Source organism: Eulemur rufifrons, chromosome 19 (assembly GCF_041146395.1).
Source record: "Eulemur rufifrons isolate Redbay chromosome 19, OSU_ERuf_1, whole genome shotgun sequence".
Classification (NCBI taxonomy): Eukaryota; Metazoa; Chordata; class Mammalia; order Primates; family Lemuridae; genus Eulemur; species Eulemur rufifrons.
Genome location: NC_091001.1, coordinates 58846720 through 58866997, shown reverse-complemented (window position 1 = coordinate 58866997; position 20278 = coordinate 58846720). Strand labels below are relative to the sequence as shown.

Sequence of the window (20278 nt, the reverse complement as noted above, 5' to 3'; positions counted from 1 at the left end):
ATCCATCCGTGTAATACAGGATACTCTCCCTTTCTCAAGGCCTGTAACTTAATCATATCTGCAAAGTCCCTTTTGTCAGGTAACATATTTATAGGTTCTGGGGATTAGGATATGGATATCTTTGGGAGATCACTATTCTGTCTACTGCCACTGCTAAACTAAATACATTTGAATTTTTTAAAATGACAAAAAAAGGGCAGATAACCCAATAGAAAAATCAGCAAAAGAGTAGAAGGTACTTTACAAAGAAGCATATAAAAATGGCCAATAAGCATATGAAACGTTGCACAATTTCATTAGTTCTCAGAAAAATGAGAATTGAAATGCCAGTGTAATACCAATATATATCTAATAGAGGGGATGAAATGAAAAATACATGTTGGCAAGGATGTAGAATAATTGGAATTCTCATATGCTACTTACTGGTCAGAATACAGATTGATATAACCCTTTACAAAATTGGCAGGATACTGGACATTTTCATACCCTATGACATAGCAATTCCATTCCAAAGTATGTACTCAAAACAAATACGTTCACCAAAACACATATACAGTAAGTTTCAAAGCAGCACTATTTATCGTAATAAAAAATTGGAAATTCAAATGTCTAACAACTCTAGAATAATAAATTCTATATTCATATAGATATATTCATATAATGGAATATGGCATAGCCATGAGAACAAACTACTTCTTGCATGCAGTGGATGAACCTCATAGATAAAATGTTGAGCCTAAGAAATAACATAAAAGAGCACATACTGTATCGTTTCACAAATGGACAAAACTAATCTATAGTATTAGAAGTATAGATAATGATTACTTTCAGGAAGAAAGGTAAAGATTTGGTTGGGCAGGGTAGTGGTGGGGGGCCCAGAAATGTCTTTCAAGAAACAAATAATGTTCTGTGTTACTTGATCTTGGTGCTAGTCATACAGGTATGCCTACTTTGTGAAAATTCATCAGACTATACACTTTTGATATGTTCACTTTTCTATGTTCATTATTCTTCAGTTTAAAAAGGGCATATGAAGTTATTTCCTTTTCCAAAAGATGGATGACTTAAAAAATACATTTCTTTAGGGATCTCTTAACTAAAACAATGAGCTACAGGAGCCACTGTACAACAGCAGAAATATAGATGTTATATTGTCAATATGGAATCAAGAATATAGTTCTAGAAAAGAATCCTTATATTTTATACAGTTTCAGCTGGAATCTATGCTCACATCTACAAAATACAAAAAATAGACATGAAAGAAAACTGCCTTTAAAAGGGTTCATGTTAAACTTCTTGAGAGTATAGAGCTAGGGACTATTTGTCTGTTGAAAGATGGCTTCCCATTTTTAGGTCCCTGTCATCACTTGATTTTAAGATTATCTTCCAAAGGAATTACAAAGATAATGATTAAAGGAAACTTAAAATAAAAACAAAAAATAGTAATCCACTAAAACGAAACACACATATGCAAACACACAGTATAAAACTTCTTTGTTTTATTACCATCCTGGAATAAAGATAGTAAATCATTCCATTTGTAGGAATCTATAAAGGCAATCAAATTATCCTACATGAAATAAAAATAACAAGTATACGTCCTTAGCAGAAACCATTTTTAAAAATATAATGCATTCAGGGATGTATTGCAGGGTAGAAAATTTGGCTTTTTGTTTGTTTGTTTTGTTTTTGTTTGTGTCTCTGTGTGTGCGTGTGCGTGTGTGTGTACCTAATTATTTTTTAAGAAGGTAGTTTTTTCTTAAGAAGAGAGTGAACTTCAGCTTGCAGCCAAGGAGCTAAAAAGCAAGAAAACTGAAATTGCTAATTCAAAGAAGGAGTCCCCAAGGGCAAATATGTACTGTGTCTTTCCAATAATGTGTGTTATTTGTTTGAAGAAGTTCAAGCACTTACTAAACCATATAAAACGGTGGCTATAAACCACCATGAGAGTATTGCAGAACAGTGGCATATACCAGATCCCTGTTCATTTAACTGTGACCTCCTCACCCTACAACATGTACAATAGATATTCTATGGTATCCTGGCACTAATTTGCAGGCTCAAATTTTCTCTCTTGTCAAAGAAGCCAAAATATAGTTTAGAATATTCTAACTACAATATTTCCAATCAGCAGTATTTCTTGGAAACATGGACAAATACCTTTCCAGTGCTTTCCCAACCTCATTCTCAATGAAATGGAATTATAAAGCAAAATAAATTTGTAATAAAGAGCTGTAATCAAAATAGAAGATGTCCCATAATGGCAAATAGTCATCTGAGTTGTGCATCACTATTCCATGCATGATATCCCTGTTAGACATTCCAATCTCATCATGACATTGACTGAATGCCTACTCAGTGTTGGACACTAAGTCTAAGACACTTTCCTTCAAAGAACTTCTAATGTTAATTGATAAAGGGAAAATATAGAAAAAAATTAAGATAATATGTCTTAAGTTTCAAGTAGAGAATGGAGATAATAAGATCTATAGTAGTTCACAAGAAAGTCAAACTCTTGGAGTATGAATTGTGGGGAAGAGCACAACCAGTCCTGAAAGACCTCACGGGGAAAACAGCCTTTGAACTGTATTTTAAAGGAGGAAGGATTTCAAAGTGAGCCATGAACCAGAGTCGACAGCTAGAAATAAGCATAGTATGTTTGGGAACAATGAATAGATATATTAATACTTGGCTGAAGTCACAGCTTTATGTAGGGGAATTTGGAGAAATGTATTTAATATGGATAGGAGTTACATTTGAAAAAGTGGGAATGATTAAAATTTTCAGAACAGAGGGAGTCACAGATGAACCAGTGTTCTTGTAAGGCACATCTGGAAATAAACTGACATAAAGAGAAACTGTCTATGGTCTTCCATTGGTGCTCATCTTTACAATGACCGCACAGCCTCATGATCTAGCCCCATTATTGATTAATTTTCTGACCTTGGACAAAATCACTTCAGGCCTTAGTTTTGACATTTATCAAGTGGGGGAAATAATGACTGTCCACATATCACAGAGGCGGTTTTTTTAAAAAACAAAGTGAAGTAATGATATATAAAAAAGTTTGAGAATTACAAAGTAATACATGGATGCAAGGCACTTTTATAAATAAAATTCTGTCATTTGAAAAATAATAATCTTTTTTATCTGAGGAAACCTTTGAGAATATGGAAGGAGAAAGAGGAATTTAGAATTTTAACCCAAACAAATTTATCTCCAAATAATAGCTTATGGCTTTCCTTTTAATAATTAAATGATTATTTTTCATGACATGTAAGATCGATACAAAAATGGTTTTCAAACCCCAGGCAAGAATTCACTTACTTTATTATTCAAAACAAATAAACACCACAAAAACTTATGGTGCACCATTTCATGCCAGGTGCTGAACTGCACACAGAAATACAGATGAATAAAACAAGATCTCTATCCACAGGGTTCACAGTCCCTAGCTGGCAATCAATGTCTCTAGTAAGTGATATAATGGAACAACTTTATAGGCAAATCTATTTAAATCCTCACCCTGACACCTATTTGCTGATCCCTTAAAAAGCACATATCCTCCTTGAGTTCATGTTCTCATCCATAAAATGTGATAATAACACTTATCTGATTGGGGTATTTTGGATCTTCATTAACTGGGATGACATATAACACACGTAAAGCATCTGAGACACAGTTGATGCTTCTTAATTACCAATATCTCTTTTCCCAAATCAAGTACACAAATGAATGACACATCCTACCCAAGGTAGAATTGGGCTAGTGCCATAAAAGCAGTGCCACAAGGAAGGAAGATGTTGCATCTGGTTAGGAGAACTGACGAAGGCTTCATAGAAGGTGTGGTATTTGAAATGAGCCTTGAAGGATGTAAGATTTCAATACAATTAAAGGGCAGAAGCAATAAAGGTAGACAAAAAGAGATGAAGGGAAAAAAAAAAAAAAAAAAAAAGACCCAGGGTAGAAAACAGTTGAGTATGCTTAACAAAGAGCATTACTTCAGAATACTGAATCTTTGGTAGATAGAAAAGAGAGAAAAAAAGATAAAGTCAAAAGGTAGTTTGAAGTCCCATTATGAAAAGTCTTGATGGTCACAGAGATTTTGTACTTAATGAGAGCACTGACAGTTTGTACTAACAGTTTCTCAGTAGCAGAATCATTTGGTTAGTTCGGAGATGGCAGCAGTTCATAGAATTAAATGGAATGCTAAGAGAAACGGCAGTTCTAAAAGGGTTTTGGATGGGAAGAATTTCAGGAACTTCTATATAGAAAATAACTTTCCCTTGAAGATGGCCCATTGGCTGCCCAGGAAGTAAGGCCAGGGACAGGTATGATTGTATTGTTAGAAAAGGAAACTAAGAGAATTTCCACAGTTAACCTCACAAACCAAGGTGGGTTATGAGAGATCTTGCCCCAGGTCATACAAACTAACATTAACAGCAGACTGAGAAAACAAATTCAGGATTCCCTTCTCTGGGTCTGTTACTTGAGACAGTATTTCCTCTCTTTTAAACATTTCTGAAAGATATTTATCAGGATGATAAGGATAAATTCACAAACATATGCTCTTATGCTGAGCATGCAAAATGGGTAATTGTGCATGCGATTGTAAATTATACAACTGAAGCCTGAAAAAAATGCTTGTGTACTTACCTCATCTATTAACTCAAGAGACATGGTAACATTTTAAAACTGCGGAAAATCTTATTATTACAGTCATTTCTGGGTGCCTCATGAAATAGGTAGGCTGCCTTGAACACCAAAGTTCAAGAGGAAAAAATAGTTGCAAAATTAGATAATTTTCCTCTCTGACCATTCACTTTCTAATAATGAGTATGCTCTAGGACACCCTCCCCCACCTAAACAAACATGCTCATTCACTCTCTCTCTCTCTCCCTCTCTCTCACTCTCTTTCTCCCTGTCTCTGTATCTCTATCTTTATCTCTATCTCACACACACACACACACACACACACACACCCCTAGATACTGATCTGACCTATCCTGTTGGCCACACTGCTGTTGTGATATGAGAACAAAGAAAACAAAAGAAACAGAAAAACTGGGGATATCAACATGTAAGAGAACAAGAGACAGTCTTTGCCTTTTCCTTTCCTCTACATATACATACTTTCTATTATTCAATTCCTCTTTGAAAGAGAGATACGCCTGCCAGAGAATTTCAACTATGAAAAGAAAATATTCATATTAAGTAACAGACAAATGATTTAGGTCCTTTCTCAGAAAAATTTCCTTCCTTTCCCCTCAATTCTTTCTCTAACAATGCACAAGGGCAAATCTTAGACACAGCTCTGTTTTGTCACTAATATGGGGTTCCATGAAGAAATTATCAAGCATTCTGGGGAGCATAAACACAAATGCTGGGAAATATATTTTGCTATTTGTGGAAAACCAGATAAGGTAGTTTTAGAAGTCATACTTAATCTGATTCTAGGGAATATAATGGTTGGTGAATCCAATTAATTTTTTAAAGCATAGCTTCAAAAAGAGAGCTTTATTTTAGACAAGACAGAAACACAGTATTTAGGGAAGCAACATTAAGGATTTAGGGCTGTTAATTACCTCCTACATTGATTTTTGAATGGTACATGGCAAAGTGGTTCTATAGTCTGAATGGTAAGATCAACTCAATCCACACTGAGAAGTTTTATAGCATTTAAGCAACAATTACAGCTTAGAATAAACAAAATAGGAAAAAAAAATCTCAAGTAATTATTTACAGTATATCCCTGCAAGAAAGTTCACAACTCTACAGGAGAGAAAAGCATGCATTTTAAGTTAGACAAACACCAGTTTAATTCACATTACTGCTTTTAAATGACCTGGAGGTTAAAGTAAGGAGTACAAAGTATGGTGTTGACATATGATAGCTATTCTATATATAGGAGTCACCGAATAATATGGCATATATAAATAGTAACACTTATCAGCGTTTCATTTTTATTTTTTAAACACAGAAAAGCAAAAAAAAAAAAAAAGGAAGATGAATATAGTTCCACCCATCTAGGATAGCATTGCCTTTCAACTACTGCATATTTTTCTTATGATACTATAAGATCTTACTGAAATAACTGTACCATGTTAGGGAAGACATAATGGCCAAAATAATACTGGCCATTTTCCCTCTGAAATTTGACACACATTTGAAAAAAATCTTCCTTCGATAAAAGCGCTTTTTAAAAATATAAATTAGTTATCAAAGATACTAATTCTTGAGATGAAAAATAATGATTCTAAAAATCAACTCTTCCTCCACCCAGGATTATAAAAGCACCAAATGTTTCAAGACAGAAAAAATTTTAAAAAGCACAAGTAAACAAAAAGGAAAAACTAAAAGCTACATAGAGATAAGCATAGTTAAACCAGGGAGTACATAATTCTAGACTTTTACTATACATAATATGTTAATAGATGATCAATATATGTATATTAATAAAAATGAGATTATAATGCATATACTGTTTTGTAATCTGCTCTTCCAATTAAGAAATAATAAACATATTTTTAAATGAATAAATATATATTAACATTAATTTGATGAATAAATGATATCACATTATGTGAATATATAATAATTTAGTGAACACATCTGTAATATTTATTGGATTTTTAATATACACCAACTCTTCACTATAAAAAACACAAGATTATGTTGCACATACTGACATGTGAATTTTCTAATACATCCATGATTATTTCATTAAGTTAGAATTCCAAAAGTGGAATTGCGTGATAAAAAGGTAAGAAAATTTTAAGGAATTTCTCATACTGAAGGGGGAAAAATTGAAAGAATTCCTGCTTAGAACCAGAACCAGATAAGTTTGCCTTCTATCACCACTTCTATTCAATATAGTACTAGAAGTCCTAGCCAGAGCAATCAGACAAGAGAAGGAAATCAAGGGCATCCAAATGGGGGCAGAAGAGGTCAAACTATCACTCTTTGCTGACTATATTATCTCATATCTAGAAAACCCAAAAGATTCTGCCATGAGACTACTGGAATGGACAAATTCAGCAAAGTCTCAGGTTACAAAATCAATGTACAGAAATCAGTAGAGTTTCTATAAGCCAACAACAGTCATACTGAGAACCAAATCAAACACTCAATACCCTACACAATAGCAACAAAGAAAATAAGATACCTAGGAACATATTTAACTAGGGAGGTGAAAGACCTCTATAGGGAGAACTACAAAACACTGAGGAAGGAAATAGCAGAGGACGTAAACAGGTGGAAAACCATACCATGTTCATGGGTCGGCAGAATCAACATTGTTAAAATGTCTATACTACCCAAAGTGATGTACAGATTCAATGCAATCCCTATTAAAACACCAACATTATTTTTTCCAGATCTAGAAAAAATAATTCTACCCTTCGTATGGGACCAGAGAAGACCCCATAGAGCAAAAGCAATCTTAAGCAAAAAGAACAAATTTGGAGGCATCAATTTACCAGACTTCAAGCTATACTGCAGGGCTATAGTAACTAAAACAGCATGGTACTGGCACAAGAACAGAGACATACACCAATAGAACAGAACTGAGAACTCAGATATAAAACCTCATACAGCCATCTCATCTTTGAAAAAGCAGACAAAAACATACACTGGGAAAAACAATCCTTATTCAATAAATGGTGCTGGGAAAATTGGATAGCCACAAGTAGAAGACTGAAACAGGATCCATACCTCTCACCTCTCACCTCTCACAAAAATCAACTCACAGTGGATAACAGACTTAAACCTAAGGCGTGAAACTATAAGAATTCTAGAAGAAAATGTTGGAAAAATTCTTATAGACATTGGCCTAGGCAAAGAATTTATGAGGGAGACCCCCAAAGGTAATCACAGCAACAACAAAAATAAATAAATGGGACCTGATCAAATTAAAAAGCTTCCGTACAGCCAAGGAAACTATCACGAGAGCAAACAGACAACCTACAGAATAGGAGAAAATATTCGCATGCTACATATCTGATAAAGGGCTGATAACTAGAATCTATATAGAACTCAAGAAAATCAGCAAGCAAAAAATCAAACAACTCCATTAAAAAGTGGGCAAAGGACATGAACAGAAACTTTTCAAAAGAAGATAAACTAATGGGGAACACATATATGAAAAAATGCTCAACATCTCTAATCAGGGAAATGCAAATCAAAACCACAATAAGATATCAATTAACTCCAATGAGAATGGCTTTTATCAAAAAGTCCCAAAACAATAAATGTTGGCGTGAATGCAGAGAGATAAGAACATTCATACACTGCTGGTGGGACTGCAAACTAGTACAACCTCTGTGGAAAGTAACATGGAGATACCTCAAAGAGCTATAAGTAGAACTACCATTTGATCTAGCGATTCCATTATGGGGCATTGACCCAAGGAAAAAAAGACATTCTATAAAAAAGACATCTGCACTAGAATGTTTATAGCAGCACAATTCACAATTGCAAAGATGTGGAAACAACCCAAGTGCCCATCAATACATGAGTGGATTAATAAAATGTGGTATATGTATACCATGGAGTTTTACTCAGCCACAAAAAACAATGATGATCTAGGACCTCCTGTATTATCCTGGATAGAGCTGGAGCCCATTCTACTAAGTGAAGTATCACAAGAAGGGAAAAACAAGCACCACATGGACTCACCATCAAATTGGTATTAACTGATCAACACTTACGTGCACATATTACAGTAACATTCATCAGATGTAGGGAAGGTGCGAGGGGGAGGAGGGGATGGGTATATTCACACCTAATGGGTGCAGTGCGCACCGTCTTGGGGATGGACATGTTTGAAGCTCTGACTTGGGTGGGGTAAAGGCAATATACGTAACCTACACATTTGTACCCCCATAATATGCTGAAATAAAAAAAAGAAAGAAAAACTGACCTCCAAAAAGGACATACCAATTTAGACCCCTACCAGCAATACCTATATCCAGAAATATTTCTCATAAATACTGAATGTTACCATTTTCTTATTTACTTCAGACAAATTTATAGCCAAAAATATCCCACAACTTTAACATGTATATCACTACTAGAGCTACACATTTTGTTCATGTTATCAGCAGTCATTTATTTTTCATCTTATCTGACTGCATAAATATCACTTTTGCAAATTTTTCTATTAAGTTGTCTGTTTTTTTCTTATTAAATTGGCAACAATTCAATATGTGTTATACATTACAAATATTAACCTTTGGGAATATTTATTGCAATTATTTTTCATGATAAGTTTGTAATCTATTTTATTAAGTACTTTAAAAAACATTTTATGTAGTAAAATTATCAACCTGTTTCTTAATGACTTCAATCTTTGGTGTTATCCTTAGGAAGGTGACTTACTTTCAAATTATATAAAAATTTGCCAATATTTTCTTGGTTTTCCTCATAATTTCTTACTTTTTAAAGATTTAAACATTTACTCAATCTAGAATTCATTTCGATATATGAGGTATCAGCTTAATGTTCTTTGTATACAAATTTGCAGATAGTAGTAGCAATAGCAATGACTGAGTGTCAACTTTATCATATACTAAATTTTTACATTCCACTTATAATATTTATAGATTTTATATTCTAATCCTTTAATCTGTGAGTCTTATATTTTGAGAAAGATATTAAAATATTTTGCTTTATAATAGCATTTCTCTATTTCTCTATAATAGCCTTTCTCTAACAACACACATTAATTTTCTTTTTCACATTTTTATCAAATATTTTCCATTTTTGTTTACAAATGAATTTTAGAATTATTTTGTTAAGATACCTCCCTTACTAAATTCACTTTGTATTTGCTGCAATTAGATTAAACTCAGAAAAACTCTCTACAAAATGAAATGCTCCCATCCTGGAACACTGTATATTTGTACATAAAGAAGCCTCTTTTCTATTACTTTGTTATGTCTTCACATTAGTTCTACGTATTATTACACTTGCTAAGTAAATGGATAGAGAAATTACATCTTATGCCTCAACAGTAAATAGGACATCTTTGGCAATATATTTTCTATGTGAGTATAGCTAATATAAGAGAAGTTGATTTGTTTTCTAAGTGAACCAGCTAACATAAATTCTTATTGGTCATAATGACTTTTCAGTTGATTTTCCTGAGTTATTCAACTAGACAATAATAATCTATGAATAATATTAGTAATATGCATGTGCTATGGTTTGAATGATAGAGTTTCTCTAAAATTCATGTTGAAACTAAATCCCCCTATGCGATTGTACTAAGAAGTGGAACATTTTGGAAAATGATCAAGTCATTCACAATTGGAAATAGTGCCCTTATAAAAGGGCTTGGAGGAGTAAGTGTGTTCTTTTTGCCCTCTATGCCATGGGAGGAAACAGAAGGCGCCACCTATGAGAAACAGGCTTTCACCAGACAATGAATCTGTCTAAGTCTTGATCTTGGGCTTCCCAGCCTCTAGAACTGTGAGATGCAAATTTCTGTTGTTTATAAGTTACCCAGTCTAATGTATTTTGTTACAGCAGCAGACTCACATATATGACTCATTACTATATTTATAATTTATTCTTTTTTTAACATTTATTCAATAGAACTTCTAAAGCATTGGTTATAAGCATCTTTACTCAACTCCTGATGTTCCTATAAATAAATGTTTTTAGTGATCCACTAACTAAATCTAGGGAGGCTGCTGAATTTCCCAAGATGTCCCTTATCATGTTATCAAAATATTATACTACTTATAATGTAGTAAGTTTTGTTTTTAAATCAAGAAGGCAGACTGTAGGTTATAAAATGCCTTTCTAGAATACATCAAGATACTTCATCTCCTTAACCTAGTTATGGGATAAATTATGCTAACAGATTTTTTAAAATATCAAACCATCCTTGTATTTCTGGAATAAATCCCACATTCTAGTGTGAAATTACTCTCTTAAAACACTCAGAATTGACAGGTTAATATTTTATTTTTTGTCTATAATTGTGAGATCATTATTATTATTTTGGGGTACTAGTTTTGTCAGATTTTGGTATCAAGATAAAGCTAGATGAAATGACATAATTTTCTGGAGGTGAATGCTCCTATTAAGAACTAAGAGGGGAAGTAAAAAATGTAAAGAAAACATATATTTAAAAATACCAGAGTGGTGTAAAGCAATGAGCACTACAAGGAATAAAATTGCAGAACAAAATCTTTAAAAAGTGAGCTGAGGGTCTGCAGCTGTCTCTGGGGCCATTTGCCAAACCTAGGCATGGACAACAGACTAAGAACCTTAAGACCAGGCAGATAATAACTACTAGGAGGAAAAAAAAAACATGGAATTTTTGCTGTTTCCAAGGGGCTAGAGTGCCAAAATCAGAGATTTGAGGACCAGTTTTCCCCTGAAGATATTTTCTGAATTCTGAAGCTACACAGCTGAGGAAAATAAGGGTTTAAGCCCAAACCCTTGAAAAACAAAGTGAGATTTCCAATAATTTCTTTCATAGTGTTTTAGAGAAAAAGACTCACTAGTGGAAAGATGCATAGAAATGGCGGGACATATCTTATTTCATTTGGGCTGATGTAATAAAATACCATGGACTGGGTAGCTTATATACAATAGAAATCTATTTCTCACAGTTCTGGAGGCCAAGAATTTCAAGATCAAAGTGCCAACAGATTCGGCGCCTGGTGAGAGCCCACTTCCTGGTTCATAAAAGGAGACTTCTTGCTGCATCCACACATGGTGAAAGGAACAAGGAAGCTCTCTGAAATCTCTTTTATAAGGACACTAATCCCATTTGTGAGGGCTCCACCCTCATGATCTATCATCTTCCAAGGTTTACCTCCTGATGTCAATCGCACTGGTTATTAGGTCCAACATAGGAATTTTTGGAGGTACACAAACATTCAAAGCACAGGAGGAGCTGAAAGCTCTTGAGGAGTGGTAAATTGACAGTGACAATCACCAACCACGTTTTTCCTATTGGCAATTGCTGATCTGGGTACTGCTAAGATTCCTTCTCAAGACATTTGCTAAATTCTAAAACTGAAGAACAAAGGAGGCAGAATAGATAAGGTTTCTCTGACAAGCAGAAATTTCTATAGTCCTCTTTGGTGCTGAAGAGACAATGACGTGCCAGACTGTTATCAAAAGTCCTGCAGAACCACATCCTAGCAACAGGGGCAAACCAGAGGTACACTACAACTACAATCCAATCTTGACCCAGATCAGTCCATGATTGGACTAAGATGATCAGCCTCAAACCACAACCACTTGTCCATTCTGCCTACTTAGCAAAGGACAGGATAAACCTTTTCTGGTGGAAGATAATATCACTTGGAATCTCTACATAATTCAGACATAATGTCTAACATCAACCAAGAAATACTAGGAAGACACAGGACCATATGACTGAAAACCAAGAAAAAAATCAGAAACAAAGCTAGGTAAAATATACATGAGAATTAGTGTAGAATGACTTTAAATGACTATGACTAATATGTTCAAGAAAATAGAGAAAAGGTAGACAAATTAAATAAAAAGATGGGGAGTTTCATCATAGACTATCAGTTTATATAAAAAAATTAAAAGATATCCTAGAACTAAATGAAATATATCTGAAACTCTAACTCATAAATTTCTTTTTTTTATTTCTACCAAGGCTTTCATAATGTCTTTGTGCTAATTACCTTGAAGATAAGAAAAAGATAAGCAGACATGATACTATGGGCCATTGTCAAACAAAACGCAAAAGTCAAAGAAAAATGATGGAAGAGGCCTTTAAACATCATTAACGGTCAATAAATATAGCATGAGTTTTTATATGCTGAAAAGCTTCTTGGCCAGTTACAACAGAAACTAACATCTTTCACCAAACTAGATTTTAACAGAACTTTTTTCTATTACATATGAAGGGCAAAGTAAGAGCAACTGTCACTTACAGGAAGGTGTGTGAATACAGCAAAGGTGCTACGCAGAAAGGCAATGAGGTCTACTAGGTAATCACTGGCTTTGTTTCCCAAATCTCCTGTCATCCAGTCATAGTCTGCCAGCTGTAGAAACTGGTCAATCTTCTGGTTTAGGTTAGTATAAATCTCTTCTTCAGCTGCATGTCTAGCATCCTGTGAAATAATATAAAAATGGGAAAAATCATTAGATTTCCAGTATTCACAAGGCAGAAATTTATATGAGCTTGGAGCTATCTCATACCCATTAAGTAACATAATTGGGAATATAGAGTCATATCACAGTCTCCCTTAATTTTTCTGTTTTCAAAAGTACCCTAGTCTTTTCTATACTTTTGTCTATAAGAAAAGCTATTATTTAATATTTTGCTTCACTAAATAGGGAAACTGCCTTCACTGCCCTCAACTCTGCATCCTTCTTTACTTTCTTATCTCTGTTCAAAACTAAACTTGCTCTCAGAAGTTTAATCGCTTCCATCTCTTCTGGAACGCTAAGAGGCTTCCTTCTTATAACACCAACCTCTACATATCCTCTAGATGTTTATATGTATCCTGAAGTATAGATTGGTACACTACCATGTTTCCTAATATGAGTTCTAAGTAACAATAATCCTAAATGATACCAAAAAAAAAAAAAAAAAAAAAGCAAAGAGTTCTTAGATCGCGTAAGTTTGAGATACCCTGCATAAGAGATTCATGATGTACACTAGCATACTAAAGTATCTAAGAGGTATGGTGGGATTAATGTTCTTACAAAAATATTTTCAGGACAAATGAGTAGACATTACACCAGGGCAATCATTATTTCAGTACTAAAAAACCATCAACATGGACTGGTTTAGGATAACCCACAGGCTACTTGCTATCACAGCCAGTATTCATTTTTCAGTCTGATCTTACTTAATCTCCATTTAATATTCTCTACTTAAAACTATGTCTTTCCATGGCTTTCATAAAATGGTTTTCTCCTGGATTTCCTTTCACTTCTTTGGCTGCCATCTCACTTTCTTTGGGTCATTTAATTAATTCCTATAACTTCCAGTATCTCTGTCTTCAATATGGATCTACTACAAACCCATTCTAATTAAAGAACCATATATGTGAGTGCTTCATAGGTATCTCTGAGCCATAGAAAGTTTGAAATAAGTAGGTCTAGTTCTAGACTCATCATATTCCTCACTCTTCACCTATTCCATTCAGATCAAGGCAGAAATCTAAGCAACATATTGGATTTCACTCTTTCCTTAATAGTCAAAAAATAAGTCCAGTATATTCTAACTCCAAAATGTCTCTCTAGCCTGTCCCATCCTCTACATTTTCACTTTTTTAATGTCTGCATAATTTTGCAATATATCAATGTACTATAATATAGTTAGTGACTATGTTTACTTATATAAATAATGCTATTTAAAATTTTTAGTTGACAAAAATTGTATATATTTATCATGTACAATCTGATGTTTTGAAATATGTACACATTGTATAATGGCTAAATTGAGCTAATTAACATATGCATTACCTCACATACTTAATCATTTTTTTTGTGGTGGGAATACTTAAAAATCTATTCTCCTAGTGATTTTTAAGAATATAATACATTAACTATAGATACTACGTTGTACAATAGATCTCTTGAACTAATTCCTCCCATCTAAATGAAATTTTCTATCCTTTGACCCAAAACTGCCCAACCCCCTCCCTGCAGCTCTGATAACCACCATTCTACTCTGTTTCTATGAGTTCAACACTTTAAGATTCCACATATAAGTGAGGCCATGCATATTTGCCTTTTCGTGTCTGCCTTGTTTCACTAAATATAATATCCACCAGGTTTATCCATGTTGTTGCAAATGACAATATTTCCTTCATTTTTAAGGCTGTATAGTATTCAATTGTGCACACATACCACATTTTCTTTATGCATTCACCTGTTGATGGACACTTACTTTGATCCAATATCTTGGCTATTGTGGATAATGTTGCAATGAACATAGGAGTGCAGGTATCTCTTTGACATACTGATTTCATTTTCTCTGGATATATACTCAGTAGTGGGATTGCTGAATTACATGGTAGTTCTATAATAATTTTCTGAAGAACCTCCTACTGTTTTTTCTGTAATGGCTGTACTAATTTACTTTCCTGCCAACAGTGTACAAGGTTTCCCTTTTCTCTACATCCTCTCCAACACTTGTTATCTTTGTCTTTTGATAATAGCCATCCTAATAGGTGTGAGACAATATCTCATTATGGTTTTAATTTGCATTTTTCTGATGATTAGTGATGTTGAGCATTTTTAAAGAATTTTTATAAGTTTTTTTTCTTAAAAGAATTTTTTTCTTTTTCTTTTTCACTGAGGAGATGTAGCAGTTGGTGTAAAATGCAGGTGCCTTACCTTAAGCATTTTTTTTCATATACCTGTTTGGCCATTTACATATCTTCTTTTAACAAATGTCTATTTGGTTCCTTTGCCCATTTTTAATTGTTTGTTTTCTTGATATTGAGTTGTTTGTGTTCTTTTTATATTTTGAATATCAGATGCATGGTTTGCAAATAAATTCTCCCATTTTGTAGGTTATCCCTTCATTCTGTTGATTGCTTCCTTTGCTGTACAAAAACTTTTCAGTGTGATATAATCAATCCCATTTGTCAATATTTGCTTCTGTGGCTTGAGCTTTTGGGGTCATATTCAAAAAATTATTGCCCCCGGCCAGTGTCATGGAGTTTTTTCCCCAATATTTTTTTCTCATTGTTTTACAGTTTCAGGTCATGTGTTTGTCTTTAATTCATTTTGAGTTGAGTTTTGTGTATGTGTGGGATGAAGGACTAATTTCATCCTTGTGCCTGGGGATATCCAGCTTTCCCAGCCCCATTTATTAAAGAGACTATCATTTCCCCTTTGGGTGTCCTTGACATCTTTGTCAAAAATTCATTGACAGTAAATTCATGGATTTATTTCTGGGCTCTCTATTCTGTCCCATTGGTCTACGTGACTATTTTTATGTCAGTACCAAGCTGTTTTGATTACTATAGCTTTGTTGTAGATTTTTAAGTCAGGTAATGATGCCTCCATCTTTGCTCTTTTTGCTCAAGATTGCTTTGGGCATTTGGGGTTTTTAGTGGTTCCATATGGATTTTAGGACTATCTATTCTATTTCAGTGAAAACTATCATTGGGATTTTGATAGGAATTGCATTTAATTTGTAGATCACTTTGAGTAGTATGAATATTTTAACAATATTAATTCTTCCAATCTATAAACTTATAATATCTTTTCATCTGTGTCTTCAGTTTCTTTCATCAATGCTTTATAATTTTCAACAGGTTTTCCTCCTACTAGTGTTTCAATGAGCACTTCTATACTTATATCTTTACATTACTTGTATGATAGGCTTAGAGTGTACTTGAATTCCTATGTTGCTAGTTTTTTTTCATTGAAGACTTTATTTTTGGCCAGGCGAGGTGGCTCACATCTGTAATCCTAGCACTCTGGGAGGCTGAAGTGGGTGGATCATTTGAGCTCAGGAGTTCGAGACCAGCCTGAGCAAGAGTGAGACCCCATCTCTATTAAAAAATCTAGAAAGAAATTATATGGACAACTAAAAATATATACAGAAAAAATTAGCCAGGCATGTGGTGCATGCCTGTAGTCTCAGCTACTCAGGAGGCTGAGGCAGGAGGATTGCTTGAGCCCAGGAGTTTGAGGTTGCTGTGAGCTAGGTTGACGCCATAGCACTCTAGCCTGGGCAACAGAGTAAGACTCTGTCTCAAAAAAAAAAAAAAAAAAAAGACTTTATTTTTTAGTATTTTAGGTTTAAAGAAAAATTAAGCAGAAAGTACACAGCATTTGCATATACCACTTCCCTACCCACACTCTCCTGGTATTACCCCTATTAAAACATCCAGCATTAGTATGATACATTTTTTAAAACTGATAAGCCAATAACGGTATTTTATTATTAACTAAAGTCCATAGTTTACATTAGGGTTTACTCTTTATGCTACACAATTCTGTGGGTATTGAAAAGTATATAATGTCATATATTCACCATTACAATATCATACAGAATAGTTTCACTGCCCTAAAACTCTTCTGCACTACACCTATTCATCCATTCATCCCTTCCCCAAATCCTGGTGACCCCTGATCTTTTTATTGTCTCCATTGTTTTGCCTTTTCCAGAATATGATATAGTTGGAAACACACAGTCTGTAGGCTTTTCAGATTGGCTTCTTTCCCTCAGCAATGTACACTTAAGGTTCCTGCATATCTTTTCATGGCTTGATAGCTCATTTCTTTTTATCATTGAATAATACTTTATTTATGTATGTGTCACAATTTGTTGATACATTCACCTACTAAAAGACATCTTGGTTGCATCCAAGTTTTAGCAATCATAAATAAAACTGCCATAACATCTATGTGCAGGTTTTGTATGGACATAAGTTTTCAACTCATTTGGGTAACACCAAGGAGTACAATTGCTGGATCGCATGGTAAGACTGTGTTCAGCTTTGTAAGAAATTGACAAACTGTCTTCCAAAATGGTTATTGCATTTTGCATTAGCACCAGCAATGGATGATAGTTATTGTTGGGGCAGCAATTGGTATTGCCAGTGTTTCATATGTTAGCCATTCTAATAGGTGTGTAGTGGTATTTCATTATTGTTTTAGTTTGCAATTCCCTAATGAAAAATGATGTGAAACATCTTTTCATATATATTTGCCATCTGTATATACAGTGTATATCTGACATATTTGGTGAGGGAGCTGTTCAGAACTCTTGCCCATTTTTTAATTGATTTGTTTTCTTATTGTCGAGTTTTATGAGTACTTTGTATAAGTCCTTTATCAGATATGTATCTTGCAGATAATTTCTCCCAGTTTATAGCTTTTTTCATACTGAGTATCTTTTTCATACACAGTATCTTTCCTACAGCAAGTTTTTAATTTTAATGAAGTCCAAATTATCATTTTTTTCTTTCATGGATCATGCTTTTAGTGTTGTATCCAAAGTCATCACCAAACCCAAGGTCATCTACATTTTCTCATATATTATCTTCTAGGTGTATTATAGTTTTGCGTCTTACACTTAGATTTCACATTTTGAGTGAATTTTTGTGAAAGGGATAGTCTGTGTCTAGATCTTTTTTTTTTTTTTTACATGTGATATTCAGTTGTTCCTGCACCATTTGTTGAAAAGAATCTCCATTCTCCATTGAATTGCCATTGCTTCTTATCAACAATCAGTTAACTATATTTATGTGGGCCATTTCTGGGCTCTATATTCTGTTCCACTGATCTATTTGTCTACTCTTTTACCAGCACCACTCTGTCTTCATTACTGTAGCTTTGTAGTAAGTCTTGAACACATTATCCATCCTCCAACTTGTTCTTCTCTTTCAATACTGTGTTGGCTATGCTGGGTGTTTTCATTTTCCATTTAAGTTATAGAATAGATTTGTCAATATCCACAAAATAACTTGCTAGGATTTTGGCTGGAATTGCATTAAATCTATACATCAAGTTAAGAAGAACTGGGATCTTGATAATATTGAGTCCTCCTATAAATGAAATGAAATATATCTCCATTTATTTTGAACTTCTTTGATTACTTTCATCAGAGGTTTATAGTTTTCCTCACATAGATCTTATATATATATATATATTGACAGATTCATACCTAAGTATTTTATTTTTATTTTTTGGTGCTAATGTAAATTTGTGTTTTTAATTTCAAATTCCAGTTGTTCATTGCTAGTGTAAAAGAAAGCAATTGACCTTTGTATATTAACCTTGTATCCTGAACCTTGCTGTAATCACATACTAGTTTCAGCAGTTTGTTATTTCTTTGGGATTTTCTACATAGTCAGTCATGTTTTCTGCAAACAGAGAGGGTTTTATTTCTTCCTTCCCAATATGTATACCTTTCATTTCCTTTTCTTGTATTATTGGATATTGACTAGGAGTGATATAAGGGGACATCCCTCCCTTGTTCCTAATCTTAGTGAGAAAACACCTAGTTTCTTACTATTAAATATGATGTTAGCTGCAGTGGTTGTTTGATAGATGTTCCTTATCAATTTGAGAAAATTCCCCTGTATTCTAGTTTTCTCAGAGTTTTTATCATGAATGGGTATTTTTCTGCATCTATTAATATAATCATATAATTTTTCTTTTTTAGTCAGTTGATGTCATGGCTTATAATAATTGATCTCTGAATGCTGAACCAGCCTTGCAGACCTAGAATAAATCTCATTTGGTCGTGGTGTATAATTCTTTTTATACATTGTTGGATTTGATTTGCTAATATTTCACAAGGATTTTTGCAGTCATGTTCATGCATTACATTGTTCTATAGCTTTCTTTTCTTGTAATGTCTGGTTTGGGTATTAGGGGAATGATGGCCTCATAAAATGAGTAAAGAAGTATCCCCTCTACTACTATTCTCTGGAAAATAGTTGTAGAGAATTGGCGTAATTTCTTCCTTAAATTCTTGGTAGAATTCACCAGAGAACCCATCTAGGCCTGCTGCTTTCGCTTTCTGTTTTGTAAGGTTATTAATTACTGATTCAATTTCTTTAATATATATAAGGCTATCTGGATTATCTATTTCTCACAGTAAAAGTTTTGGTATATTGTGTCTTTTAAGGAATTATCTATTTCATGTGGGTTTTCGAACTGTAGGTAAGGAGTTGTTCATACTATTCCTTTCTTATTCTTTAACATGTCCATGGATGGGATCAGTAGTGATGCCCATCTTTCATTTAAGGTATTAGTCTTAGCCATTGTGTCTTCTTTTTTTTCTTGGTTAGTCTAGCTCAAAGCTTATCAATTTTATTGATCTTTTCTAAGAACTAGCTTTTGATTTTGCTGATTTTCTGTTTTCATTTTACTTACTTCTGCTCTAATTTGTACTATTTCTTTTGTTCTGCTTACTTTGAATTTAATTTGCTTTTTATCTAGTTTCCTGAGGTGGAATCATAGATTATTAAATTTATATCTTTCTTCTTTTCTAATATATGGTATTAATGCTACAAATTTCCTTCTAAGCAAATATTAAGTTGTGTTTTCATTTTCATTTAGGTCAAAATATTTTTTAATTTCTCTTGAGACTTTTTTCTTGGTTCATGTTTACTTTGAAATAGGTTGCTTAATCTCCAAATAATGTGGGATTTTCTAGCTAACTTTCTGTTATGATTTCTAGTTTAATTCCATATGGTCTACAATAAGAGCAATTTTTATATGATTTCTATTTCTTTAAAATTTGTTAAGGGGTGTTTAATTGTCCAGAATATGGTATGTCTTTTTTTTTTTTTTTTTT

At 33.6% G+C, this 20278-nt stretch overlaps 1 protein-coding gene across 7 annotated transcripts in view; it reads right to left on the bottom strand.

Moving 5' to 3' along the window:
• The window catches only part of EXOC6B (exocyst complex component 6B), a 563953-nt gene that overhangs the window by 205499 nt on the left and 338176 nt on the right, over positions 1-20278 (bottom strand). For all 7 annotated transcript variants that reach the window (XR_011236208.1, XM_069494964.1, XM_069494962.1 and 4 more), the window contains one exon: positions 12930-13109. Coding sequence is in view for 6 of the 7 variants with exons in the window: in XM_069494964.1 (XP_069351065.1) it covers positions 12930-13109 (180 nt within the window). In the remaining variant the exon portion in view is untranslated. The remainder of the gene's footprint in view (positions 1-12929; positions 13110-20278) is intronic.